The 14,710-nt window shown below is 38.4% G+C and overlaps 1 protein-coding gene across 2 annotated transcripts in view; it reads right to left on the bottom strand.

Moving 5' to 3' along the window:
- DENND1B (DENN domain containing 1B) overlaps positions 1–14,710 on the bottom strand; it is a 155,529-nt gene that overhangs the window by 88,536 nt on the left and 52,283 nt on the right. For both annotated transcript variants that reach the window (XM_082766173.1, XM_082766174.1), the window contains exons 4-5: positions 9,924–9,973; positions 1,764–1,883 (exon numbers count right to left, since the gene is read on the bottom strand). In XM_082766173.1, coding sequence (XP_082622299.1) covers positions 1,764–1,883; positions 9,924–9,973 — 170 coding nt within the window. The remainder of the gene's footprint in view (positions 1–1,763; positions 1,884–9,923; positions 9,974–14,710) is intronic.

The raw sequence follows: 14,710 nt of genomic DNA, 5'->3' as shown, positions 1-14,710 counted from the left end.
AATAGTTTGACATGGTATTTTTGTATGCCTGCATCTGTGTGTTTATATGATAAAGACAGCAACTCTTTGTTAAACTTTCTTTGATATTGGTTAGTTTAAGATAAATTAACATTTTCAAGGGAGAGTCAGATGAAATGGTGAAAGAAATCTGCTAGCAAGTCTCCTTTCATTTGGTCATTCCTAACAAATCTTGGATTCAGAGCAGAAATCAGACCAAGTACTAAAATGCATCAAAGGAAAATACTGATACATTCTTTCCGTCTGAGCAAAACACTATTTCAAACTGGCAAACAAATTGGAGAGCAAAGAGCTACCAATCTAGAAGTACAATTTCATGAAGTTAGTGCTGTTATGCATTCAGCTATGCATTGTAAATTTGAAATTGTCACAATAAAAGCAATAAAGGCAATGTTTTGATCACAGTTTGGTGAAAAATTATAGCTTGCCACTTTTCATATTCCTAGTTATTCTGCCAAGTAACAGGTCATTGGCTAATCTTTAACTGATGTATGTTTCTGTGGAAATGTTAACAGAAATACCCCAGTTTACACCAACTGACAATCTGCATCCTTTGCTTTGCAGCACAACATACAGTATTGAAATGTACAGACTTGAGTGTAATTGATTAAAGAATTGTTACTGCAACATTAGAAACTACCCAGACAACATTAGGAGTACAAGTTAAAAAAAAATGTTTGTTTTTAGCCTGATGAGGGAAGAAAAGGCTAGCTCACAAAAAACTGCTAAGAGCATACATTTATATTCTCCCTGGGCATTAACAAGACTTAGCAACGAAAGCTAGCACAGTGAAAACAGCTATTATATGCTCCAAAATCCTGACTTAAATTCTTCCACAGTAGTATTAAGGAAGTATTGTCAGGATCACAGAAAACCAATTAATTTTCAAAATAAGATATTTTCCATTTGCTATTTTTATTATATGGCAGTGAATTTTTACAGTATTTATAGCAAATACTTATTTTTGAATTACCTGCCCCAAAAAAGTCCATTGCACAGGCTCTCAAAATTAGTTTAGAACCTGTTTAAAATCATAGATTTTGGGGGGCTCCTAATGTGCTTCCAAAATTGATGTCCCCATTTTTCCTATGGGCATTACAGACTGGTAGGCTATTAATTGACTGGCAATTTGGCCTTATAATAAAGCACAGTACAGAAAGGCTTTAGCTAAACAATTTGTGTGTGTGTGTGTGTGTGTTTGTTTTTCCCACTATCAAAGCTATTCTCTTCAAGGAGAACAAAGAATAACCAGAAGGAAAAACAAAATATTTTGCTGGTGTAAATTTCTTCTTCTTCAGTGTCTGTTCTGCACCAAAGTGGTGTGCCGACCATTGACAATTAATTTGGCTCTGGAGTTTCATATAAGATAAATAGTCTGGCTAAAGATGATGGAAGACACACCCAAGAATCATATTTCCAATGACAGGAATACAGAATAGCACAGTTCATTGTTAAATTGACTGGATACTTGTCAAAGATTACCTTAGAAAGTAAAAATATACAGATAACATTCAAAGCCTGCAAAGCTTTTAAGCAGAAATTGAATCATTTAGCCTCACTCAAGAACACACTTACGTGGGGCTTGAAACTGTTCTTCAGCTGAAATCAATGGTAACACTATTGTACAGAAATGGAATACTGACAGATAAGCATAAAATATTATCAGAAGGTTTTCAAAAGATAATTTTTCTTTATATTTTTCCTATATTCACTTCTATACTCAATTTTTTCTTGTTCCAACTTACCTCAGAATACAGAGGCAGACCTTGCCTCCTGACGTCAAACGGCAAAATCCAAACCTTTGCTTACTTTCAATGTCGGTGAGTACAAAGGTAAAATGCTGTCCTACTTGGTTTTGGGAGACCCTGAAAAATTAGACACAGAATGTAAGAACACCAAATCATGAAAAACACTAACATGTAAGTCACTAGTCTCAAACATTTCCACGTTCAAACCTCATTATCCTTCTTCTCAGAAAACCCTTTTCTCCTTTCCTTCCCTCCAGGTAGCCTCCTCCACCCCACACCTTCCCATGGACACCAGAGCTCAGTTCTCTTGTTCATCCATGCCTCCTGCTGCCATCCCAGCCCCATCCACTGGATCTGGCCACCTCCACCTCGGTGAGCCCCCAGCTTGAGGGCTCTCTGTGAGGTTCAAACCCCATATCACAAAAAGAAGGCACGGGAGTTACAGAAAATATAGAGCAGGGTAGAGAAAGGATGAGAGGAAGGAGCTGCTGTGTAAGGAGAGACTGGAACGTTCCTGCCTGCACTGCAGGAGACAGGACACTGCCTCGGACTGCCTTGAGCTCAGCAGGCAGACCACTTCCTAAAGTCTTTTCCTAAGTAAGGCCTAAGCAGGAGCAGCACAAGTTTGCTGCAGCTTACTGGCTCTGAGCACACCTCAACAGTGAAAAATGCCAACCAAAACAAAGGGCTGAAGTTCTACAAATACTTTATTTAATTTCACAGCACAGGCTTGACTTAAGACATGCAGTAGAAAACTAGCTTTTTTTTTCTTGTGTAGACCTGTAGCTTTCCCATGCACACCTACACTTTTTCCTCCTTTTTTTCCTTTACGTATTGCCCAATAGAAAACCTTTTTAAGCCTTTTTTCAAGTGCAAGCTTTTCTATTCTGCAAATGCAAAAGACAGAAAATAATCAAAAACAAATAGCACAAGAACTAAAATAATAAGCAATAGCATCTTCGAGACTATACCAAAACACATACCACTTGGGACAGAATAAGTTTACACATTTCCCTGTGTGGTCTTCCATTTCCTCTTATCCCCAAGCGCCCCGCTCAACCAGCACAGGGTAATGTGGTTTGTTCTCAGCATCACCTCTGATTCCTCAAACCCTCCAGTTCCTAGTCCTAACCTCCATTCCTTACCCCCACTTTCTGTTTGACAGCATAGACCTTTTCCCAATTTCCTTCTACAATCAGGGCACCTCCTCTGTGGCTCCTGTCTCCTTTTGCTTTTGAGCCAGACACCTTTTTCTCCTGTGCAACCTGTCAGTTCCAGCCAGAGGACAGCAGAGGACAGAGCAGCTCTCAGCTATGCCATCCTGTGCCATGACAACAACTTTAGGCAAGTCCCACCCAGTTCTGAAGCAAGAACTACAATGTATGCCTCAGATGAATACTGGTCAGTAAACATCATTACTAAATTCTAAAACTGGAATGCTTTCAAAGGCTTCTCAACATGGTCAAATTTTGATTATTTTCACAGAATTTACTGTAATCATTTCAGAACACAATTGCATCTTCAGTTTACTCACAGAAATACATATTGTACTTTTCCAACATCTTCCAAAGAAAACAAGTGGTAGAGTCTTGTCATTTTCAACCATGAAAGATAACGTATGGCATAGTTAAAAGCATATAAAAGCAAAGTTGTAATGGGAAGTGCAGGGAGATTTGAAAATGTAAAATGCAGTAGTTCTGTCTGTAACCCTATTTTCCTCTGTTATTTTCTCATTCTTAATTTACCTTCTTCAGCAGAATACCAATGTGGCTGCTAGTGAGTGATATGGTTAACATATGTCAGGTATGGTTCATTCTTACATACCAAGCTGAAAATGAATTCCTGCAGAAGCTGAGAACAAATCTCACCATCATCCACTAAGTGCATCTTTTTTTTTTTAATTTATCCCCTGAAATTTTTGCAAAAAGCTCCAACAAATAAAATATAAAAATTTTCCCTTCAGAAAGAAGAAAGTGGAAGGAAATTAAAGAAATGAAGAAATTATGTGGGACACGCACACTATACTGCTTGATGATATATGACAACAACTTAAATATTAGCCAAGTGATGCTACTACCCAGATTGCAGAATCTCCCACTTGTTTCCATTTGGTCTTGTCCCTTCAGAACATACATGTATGGTGATCAGGCCGAAATAAAAGCCTGTGCTGAATATAAACAGCAGTACAAGTTATCTTCATCCTGGTCCAGTAGAACCACTGGAGATCCATTATAGTAAACGGACATTTTTACATTAGGTAATTACACAAGTCATTACAAGTATTTTCCTCGATTGTCTTCAATAAACTGAAACAACCCAGTGTGCTTTTAAGACACAGTAAATGCTTAGTGGCTCTCTCAGTGCTTCATCTTTCAGACTCTTTTACATACCTTGCATGCTGCGTGTATATTATGTTGGACACATCAGAGAACCATCGATAACAGCATGTTATTACTCCCTTGCCAATGATCCAATTTGCTATTTCACATCTTTGCACCTGTCTCTTTATTCCTGCAAGCACATCTCCATAGAAATCTGCAGCCTGGTGCCTCGCTGGGTGCTTACAATGCCCAACAGCAGCAGTGCTGGCAGCCACACCGTGCACAGTGCCCTTGGTGCCTCCTGCCCTCACCTGTGCCCTGCCCTGCTGTGGCCTCACCTGGGCCTGGGCCTGGTGGTCACCCGCTAGCCTGGCATGGGCAGGCCACGGGCCCCTAACCCAAGCAGATGATCAATGATTTACAAAAATCTATTCTTAACAGATGCCCATCTATGCAGGCTTTGGTTTTTCTGTACTGTGTATATGTATGTCAGGCAAATGACTCTTCTCCATTGCTGCTTAAAAACAATTCCTTAGCCACAGAAAAACCTCACACCAGTATGGGTCCCTTGCTTAAAGTTATTTGCCTCCTCCCTTGCCAACACTGGTAGATGACACGGGAAGATGTCCAGTATTGCAATTAAAGCATATATAGAAGTGTTGTTACACAAGACCACTTTAAAAATAAGATTTAAATTTTGATATTCTCTTTCTATTAAAAATAGCTCAGCCAAGTTCTGGCAGTCCAGTGGGAGGCAATCCCAGTGCCATCTCACTGCCTCCAACTCAACATCTTCCCTTTGCTTCTCTAGGAGATACAACTCTGTGTTTTGACAGTCAGTGTGAAAACAGCTCAGCTTGAAAACTGCATCCTGCAGACTTAAAAAAGAGTGTAAGCAACTTGTTCCGGATGTTCAAACTGAGGAAAACTCCAAAGCTGAATCTCCACAAACAACCAAAAGTTTGCATTTGGTTCCATTTGCTTCAAGGAACAGCTAGCAGAACCTAGCGACTGTCCATCTGCACCACATTTTTTGATTAGAGTTTAAAATGCTGAATTAACCCTGGGTTGCTAATTCGAGAGCTCCACATAAGAGCTGGGGGCAGCAAGGATGCCTGTTTTTTTAATCCTCTTCAGCAGAAGAAAAACTGACTATACATAAGCCTTATAGTAACAACCTAATGATGACCAGAGATCTCTGTAAAACAATAGACAACCGAAATGTATAAACCTGACACATAAAACATTCAAGAAGTGCTACCACTACAGATTTAATGTATCTATTGCACGTATCATACATAATGTGGGCAAATTTTGGCTATGGGACTTATGTCTCTGAGGTGAAGTTTTGACTTTGGTGGCACATAACAGCTCCTGTAACTGCTACCAACTCACAGCAAAGGTGCTTCTAGCAGTTTTCCTTAGCATTAACGTTATGTGTAAAACACAATTGTTACCCAGTGAAATCGCCTGTAGAAAGCATTACCTATACTTTCTGACAGAGCACAGGATCGACTGACCCAACTTCAAAATGGCGGCCGAGTGAGTTACGTCAGAACACGGGATCTGCTATCGTGCAGGGAGACAGCAGGCACAAGGTGCCACAAACTGTCACCAAACTCATTCTTCTGCATTGCTTTTTACTTCCTTTCAGTTCCTGCATTGCATGCTTACATTTAATCTTAGTTCAACAACAATAAATCACCAACAGCAAAGGATGTGTGTAAACACTTATTAACTCTGGAGACTATAGTGGGCTCTTTCAAGGTTATTACAGGTCACTATATGAATAAAAATAGTTGTTAAAATTTCCCTAAGTATCTACAGAATGCAGAAAAGATTCTTTGATACGCAAGGAGCAGATAAACAATCATTTGAAAGATTTTTGTTTATACTATTGCTATTGTGCATGCTGCATTTTAAGGCTGCCTTGAGAGAACTGATTCAGGCAGAAATTAAATCTCTTCTTTCAACGAAAAACAGCATGTCTGACCATTACATTTATCTCTTCTTCTCAGTTAGAGTTGCTCTTCTTCCAAATCAATCTGTTTAGGAAACAAAGTATGTTTGAAATGAGTTGTTCTTCAAATTTTAGAATTTCTAAAGGGCTTTGAATTTCAGGGAACCAGTAACCATAGGTTGAGACTTCTTCCATTTATTACTATTCCCAAATCAGAGACTACTGTCTCCACTTCGAAGCCTGCTCTGTGACCCATGACTCCACTACCTGGGTTTCTCCTGTCCTTACACAGACTTCTCGCAACTTAGGACTGGATTTGAAGCGGGGCCAACTAGAACAAGGGGAGCATTGGCATGCTTACGCCACCACCCAGCTACACGGATAGAGCTAGAGATCAAGGTACGGGCTCTGCGAAGTTACACACAGGTTTTAGGTTGAGAGAGAAAATACAGAAGACTGATAGTGGAAAGAAGTCAACATCATCGTGCAGAGTTTGCATAAAGGATGCAAGGAACAAGAGAAAAGAAGTATGATTTCTCTAATGTAAAAAAAAATAGCTTAACAAACATTACAAGGAAATGAAAAATCTCTGTTTTCAAATGGTACCATTCCATATGAATAGAAGCAGAGAAAGGAAGTGTGTAGCAGAAGAAAAAGGAACATATTTGTAAATATCTACAAATGAACTGTTAAAATGGTATACAATTGTGCTATTTATTAAGTCTAAAATAATTTAGTCCCCCCGCAAAAAAAAAACAAAAAAAAAACATTGGTTCTTGGGATAAATGCTTAAGAACTTCTATTACAATTCCTTTCTTAATCCCTTCAACATAAAAGGTAAGCCATACCAGGCAGCAAAAAATTATATGCTCGCTTTCGATAATAAATAAATAAATAAATATATATATATATATATATATATATATATATATATATATATATATATATATATATATATATATATATATATAAAATCAAAGTTTAAGTCATGGTCAACAATACACCATTTATTGTGCCTTCTTTGGCTTGACTTTCAGGTTAAATTTAACAGGAGTACCTACAGATTTTAATCACCATTCACAGTATGCAATTTTGATAATTAGAACAAATAGCGTACAGCTATTTACTACATGCACATAAAAGATAAAGTCAGTATGTCCGGTGAGATGAAGTAAGCACTATGACAGAATCAAATCTGGATCTCAGTCTGTGATCATTTCATCACAGCGAATAAACAAAATCAAATACATTTTCTTTCATTTACTTCTCAATTCATTCATTAATCGCAGGTGAGGTGGAGTTGAATACATGATGATGGACTTACCACCGTGCTTTAGCAGGGCTTTAATTTTGCTACTTCCATAATTTAAAGAATAGAGCTTTACTACTTTGAGTTGTATTTACCTATTTCATAAAAAGAACACTCAAACTGCACGGTAGGAGAAAGCCCAGAAGCAATCTATGGAACAAAGCCATGTTCTTTATTCCAGCTATCTTGATCAGCAGCATCAGTGGAAGTTCCACTTTTGCACTGGTAATTCCTAGCTCTTAGGAGGATCAGAAGGTGCTCTAAGCGGTTTATATATGGATAGTACACATAATACAGTTTGAGAAACTATGTTCCCTAGAGTACAACATGCTCAATCAATGAAACAGAAACTTTGTGTTACACTTCAATCAAAGACTTCTGTACAGAACTTGTCATTGAAACTGCCTGTAAAACACGTGGGGGGCACTCGGTGTATAGTCTATCATGGTCCTCAATACAAGAAAATAAATAAGTATTCACCAAACAAGGGAAAAGCACGTTTATGGCTAGAAGAAAAGCTAAGTGTTTGTCACATCTTCAACATCCATCAAAAAGAAAACCACATGAAAAGGAGTTATAGCAATGTTTTTCTCAATACTTGTCTGTATCAGTCCCATTCCCCCACACACACACAAAAAAAAAAAAAAAAATGGAGAAAACAAGACACCTGAACAGTTTTTTTTTTTTTTTTTACAAAAAAAGGAAGTGGCAATATATGTCTACACTATAAAAATGCCTGAACTGAGTAGCATAAACACTACACAGCCATAAGTTGTCCCACACATAGCTGCCAGTAAACATTCAGCCCGCATTCTTGAATGGGCTTCCAACATTTCTATCCTGTTCCCCACAATAGCTCTGCCCCTCCTCCCTGTCCATGCTCTTTCACTCTCTCGTGACCCCACATTGCCTTTAGTTCTCTCACAAATCCCCTACAACTCAGCTCCCAGCGGCTGACTTGAAAGACAGCAGTGCTCTGCCGGAGCAGCCGGCGGGCCAGACAGAACGAGCCAGGTTTGTGCTCTGTCAGTGTAACTCAGCTTCCAAGACTCTCTCCTTCTTCTGTCCAACTGCCAAGTTTTATGGATTTTGTAGGAATTTCATCTCTGTCAGACCACTGCTCTTCAATCAAATACGAGCCAAATATACGCCAAGAGTCAACAAGTATTGGGGAATGGGACAAAGGGCATTAAAACCATTAACACGCAAACAACAAACATCTCTTAATTGTTATTCTCAACCCCTCCCACCACTTTGGATACTTAGTTAAAATAAATTAATATATTCCCACAGTTCTCTGATTAAGCTCATCAGTCTCATACAAGCAACTAAGTGTCTTCTGAATGGCTTAACAGAAACAGTTAACACAAGATAAGTTGTTGAAAATAATTATTTGCTGCCACTGATAATGTTCTTGCCACTGGATGGCAGCAACAGAACCTCACCTTTTTCTGTTATCCTCAAAATTTATTTCCATTATTCATCTTCATTACCAATTTTAAACAGAATTCTGTATATATCTTAAGCACATTAAAGACTTGAATGCTTTAAGCCAACACTAACAATTGTATTAGTTAGGGCATTAAAACAGCTTAAAAGACAGTGAGCTTAACCAGATCAAAAATGAAACAACTTAATTAAATTCAACTATAAAAGACTAAATGAACATAGTTTACTTCTGAAAACTTGTGTTTGTGACAATCTTTATTTTGCCAGTGTGTTTTCCTTCCTTCCTCTATCCATACACCATCTTTTACTGCACTAATGGTAGCTTCTTGCAGGGCTCTCATACACAACTGATGCCAATGTTGTGCTGAAACCAGCTGAACCTACACACTACCTGGGTGTATCTTTCATTAATTATGCAAATTAAGCTTTTAACTCAATCTTTGTTGAGTTGGACAATATGAGTTTCAGAAATTGAGTATGATTGATTAAATTAATTACCATTAATCATTTTGACAAACACAAATATTTTAATTAGTAAAATTGTTTCATATGAACCATTTAAATGACTGGCATCATTACATGGAAGCCACATTATAACTGATCCCAGAAAGGTAAGAGCTAATTAATTATAAATAATGGTCTTGAATCTACTCTGAGAAAAATCAATTGCATATTCAGTTAATTCCAAGCAATTGAAGTCTTAATTTCTTTGAACTCAAACAACATGTTCTCAGTACTGGTCAGTGAGTTTCTATATACCAGTGTACTATAACATTCCTTTTTTTTTTTTTTTTCTTTAATGCTTGCTGTTTGAAGGAAACTATGTTATATCCTTATATCAAGGCAGATGGTGTTTACAATTATAATGGACAAAGCTGGAAGCCAGAATATTGCTCTATCCTGATGAACATATCCCTAAAATTCTGCATTTTGCTGTGACAATTTCCTCCTAAGGATTTAATACACACTTGAATAACAAAGAACATGTTCTTCTCATCTACAGGTGCAAGCTTATGAAGTATAATGTATTTTCCTGTTCCTTATGTCTTTCCTTGCAACTACGCTAAATATAATTTTGTATAAAACATCTTCCAATAAATAATAACTGTACCACATACCTTTCAATGTCAAAAGGAAAGCAGAACTTTGGAACGCTGTTCAGCACTTCCTGTAAATACAAGTAAAAGGAATAAAGTTAGGATTTTGAAAAGCCTTTTATCTGTATTTGCTAGCATCTGCCCTACAGCTTGCTTTTAAAAAATAACCCAAAATGCTTATATCAAATAATAAACTCAAGAAATATAAGATTGCATAAAATACAGCACACGTTCCTGGACTGAAATAATTGATTATTAAAAAGGAATTAAGTTTGTGCTTCGGCAGATTGCAAAGACAATGCCATAGAAGCCCCAGGAGGGAAAGGCCTGGCCTGAAGGGTATTAACACCCTTCACATCCCCGCTGGGATTCCCTTCAACAAGGCCATATGGATTTTACAAGAAGCACCACACCATATGGGTAAGCCACGTCTGCTGCTACTTGTACCACAGACTAGCCACAGGGACTTCTGACAGATCCTGGCTCAAAAATACAAATGTTGTTTCAATTAAAATGCAGGCAGAGAAAAGGGAATGAAGTTGGCAGCAGAATGAATTACAGAGAGGTATAACAACTCTATACATCCTTCATGGTCAAATGCTGAAAATGATGGAAATCTTCTGCTGGTCCAAAGGAGAAATTTATATGATTAACCCTTTGGTTTTCACAAGCAAGCCTCACTATTCATAAAAAAAAGGGGGTGACAGATCTACCAGAGCTACACATTTATACCATGATATAAAAGGATAATGCCGCTCTTTCTCACAGAATTTTATTTAAGAAGTTGTTTAGTGGCAAATAAAATGTGTTAATTAAAATATAAAAATGCTGTCAAGCTAGTCAATGATTTTCTCTTAAAAAAGAAAAAAAGTGAATTGCCAGATCTGTTAGTAGAAAGTATTAAACAGTGATCTTACAGGAACCCAGAAAAAAAAAAAAAAAAAAAAAAACACAGTTATTTCCTTGCTCCCAACTGGGCAAACAAACCTTCCGTGACACGTCAGCTAAGAAGGGACAATTGATGACATTGCAGTTGGTCAGCAAAGCTACAGTTCTCCTTTTGTACCAGACCAACAAAGAGACAAATACACCGGGGTACACAAGTCATCCAGCGAGGTGTGTGTCTTCAGAAAAATGCACACTGAGTGCAGATTGCCAGGGCTGCTGGTGGGGGCTTAAGACCTGGATCTGAGATGTTCGCACTCTCCTGCCTGAGCACTCTGTTTACTGTGCGCTGCAGTTATCTCCCATTAGGGGAAATTATGTATTTAAATTCCTGCACGCCACAATGACTATTTACTACAAACATTTGCATGGCTCAGTCGAAAGTGTAAAACATGAAGAACCCGTGCAAGTTAATCACAGCAAGGAATGAATAGTTTAGGAAAGGAGAAAAAGAAAGCCTCTAAATAAACATGCCCATGTTAGTTGTAATATTTTAAAGATATATCATGTGTCCCACTAGGCTGTAAGGAAGTCAATTTTCCTAGAGTTTCTAAGACACATAAGAGAGTTCAAGAAAGCCTTCAGACTTCAGCTTCCTCAGCACAGATAAAGAAGGGTACGAAAGCAAGGCGCTGTGCTTTGGGAAGGAGTATTTATGAACTCAATTGCAAAAAACAGGTTCTAAGGAGCAGGACATGGAGAGTGCTCCGGCACCACCCGGCTGCTGAGTGCCCGCTCTGGCAGCACAAGGAGCAGCGAACAGAGCGCAACATCCGAATTTCTGCAGGCAGGAAACAAGCCTGGTAGCGGTAATAATAAACTGGCAGAGGAAAGCAGAACAGACTAATCAAAACTTCTGACTCAGAAATTTCCTAAACACTTCCAGTTTCTTATTTCAGGCTCACACAGAGCGTTTCTCCCATTCCAAAGAAATAATATGTTCTGCTCTGTTTAAACTCTCCCCAAATCCGCACCTGTTGTGACACTAGGAAGTCATTTGCTCCTTACTACTGAGGATTTGAATTGCTGCCTGATGAGCTTAGATTTAGAATCGGGTACGGAAATGGATTCATTCAAGTTCCCCGCTGTATCCTCTCAGCATAAATTATCAGGCAGGAAGAACAAAACCAAAACCAAAGGTAGTAGCTCAGCATTTCGACCGAGAGACCCGAGGACGACGTGTGAGTTTTCCGGCCGCAGGACGGCGAGGTGCCCCCGCTCTGCCCGGCCCCCCCGGCAGCACACGTGCACACAACTTCTGCAGAGCAGCCTCCGCTCGCTTCCCAACTGGCAGGAGCATCCCTCGGGGGACAAGTCTTTAAAGCTCCGCACTCTTTAAAATTCAACCAGCCAGCAGGTCTATAGACTGGTGTATAAACAGTATAGACAAAAAAAAAAAAAAATCCTCTCTCAGCTTATGTCAGTGACAAAGCAGCTCAGCAGTTGACTGCTTTTCCCCTGACAGTGTAAGCCGGGTTTACACAGATCAATGGATGGAAGTCCTACCTCGCTTCCAGGGCTCCGTTTTCTCCCTTAATTACAGGTGCTATTTAGATTTTTTAAAATGGAAGAAAACAAGATGTCCCCAAGATGCTTCTAGACAAGTTTAAAATGCGAGTGATTGTTATATACACATCCACATACACAGCCACTAATAGTGTGCAATTAAAGTCAATATTTTCGGTAACCTCTTTATTGAATAAAATTTGAGCTCTGCTTCCTAATGGGTCACCCCTTTCACAGATCCATAGCCTGGCCAGGACTTCCACTTGAGTCAAAGCACACATCCTCAGAAAAAGAATAATGCATTTATTGTCTTTCATATTAAAAGCTTCATAAAAGCATGTGTTTATTCCTGAAAACAAAAGGTTGTACAAGTCTCCAGAAAGCAAACCATCCTTCATTCACATGTCTCATGATTGTTTCCATTTTTGGCTCACACAGAATTAGAGCATTCAGAAAAAAAAAATGGTCACTGTTTCAGAAAGGAAAGAAATTATGTACAGGACAAAAAAGAGAAAGATGCTGGAAAAAAAGCAAGTTAAAGAATATATATTTGCTTTGAAACTCTGAATAAACACATGCAGTTGCATATACAATTGCATTTAATTGCCAAGTCACAGGATAACCATCTCGTTCCATACACAAACTCCAGTGGAAAATAAAATCACAAAATTATTATCATATGAACTACAGCATGCTGCTTCCCTCACGCAAAGCTTAAACAAAAATGGAAATAGCATTTAAGAAAAATATTTCTTCTATATCTATAGCATAGCAGTAGAAAATTGCCCTCTCACAGGTTCATGGCCCAGTGGTTTAATTAATTCACTTGGACCAATTGCACTACACAGCTCCAGCCTGGCCTGGTCACGCTCACTGGTTCTGCGCAGAGATAATATTACAGATGCTTAAAAAGTAAGAATTATTTAGCATTCCTTGATCATTTCTATATCCACACAGCTAATTCTTACCAGCTTTGACATATATTATGGAGTCAGCATATTTAAAGCGTCTCCACATAGGTATAAGGGTTTTTTCACTTTAACTTACACCCCTCAACAGGTTACTTTTTTCTTTTAAGGTAGATAAAGGCTGATGACTTGATGAATCCACAGAAGTTAATTGATCACTTGATACTAAGTAGCATAAGTTTAACCTGATTAATTTCCAAGGTTAGAAGGACGTGGAACCATTCCCCCTAGTATTTTTTTTTCTTATAGTGTTCTGCAGTTTACATTTAAGTGAACAGGAAAAAGAACCCTGATTTTTTTCAAGTGCATCCCTGTAAAAGGATTGAAAATATTCTCCAATAGGAATATTTTAAGGTACCCAGAGTGCTGAACCACTTTATAAACAGCACTTTAGACACTGTCGCTAAGAAAGAGTCCTGTAACCTTCCAACTATTTCCGTGTTTATCTGTGCCATAAGACTGATGCCCAAGCAAGCAGGTAAATTCGCACCTAGGTCAGCTCTACCTAGGAACCAGCATCTCTCGGGAAATGAACAGCCTCACCCTAAGACACAATCACACCGCATCCATTCCAGAGACGTGTCAGCACACCCAGGAAGACATGGCCTAAATGGAACAGGTGGTAAGCAGGATAATTTCCATTATTTAACTACATTATCCTGACCAGGTTACCAAAATCATTCATATAACTAGTGGCCAAATGACTATTTATTTATCATTATCTCTTCATTCTGTTTTGAGGCTGAAATTTGCCAAGGAAATATGAACTATAAGACAAATAAATAGTCATCCACCCAGACAGAAAACGTTTTGCAACTTTTCTGCAGTATCTTTATTTCTTCAACCTTTTTGTTCCTAGGTTTTTTTAATCTCTTTTTTACTTCTCTACCTAATTTTTGTGAAGACACTTCTACACCCTCACTGAAAGGGGAAATTCTCTTTTTTGCCAGTTTTATCTTTCTTCTACTCACGTTAATAAATATTTTCTTCTTTTCCATCTTGTTGACAAAAGCTACTTGCTATTCTACTTTACTATTTCATCTAATCATCCTTCAAAACTCATTTTCTTCTTCCCAGAACTTCCTCTCCCTACTAACCTCTCTAACTGTCTTCTGTTGAAACACAAGAATGAAGGTCTCTCTTTTGGCTCTCTCACCAGTTTCCTACACTCAAATCCACGTCCAGCTCCTAGTGTCCTCCTTGTCTTCATTCAACCTAACTTACTCTTCTCTGGGACTTTTTTTCACCATTTCGTACCACAGTTTTCAGTTACCTTACTTCAGTTTAAACGTGCAAACAAGAGATCTACTTGAGATTTATGATTGTCATGACAGGTATTTCTGACTGAAAGCAGTCACTTAAGTGGGTATATTTAAATGCTTTAAGTTA

The sequence above is a fragment of the Aythya marila genome (assembly GCF_965140915.1).
Source record: "Aythya marila genome assembly, chromosome: 8".
NCBI lineage: Eukaryota > Metazoa > Chordata > Aves > Anseriformes > Anatidae > Aythya > Aythya marila.
Note: the sequence above shows the minus strand (reverse complement) of the source record. Positions and strands in the feature narration are given on the sequence as shown.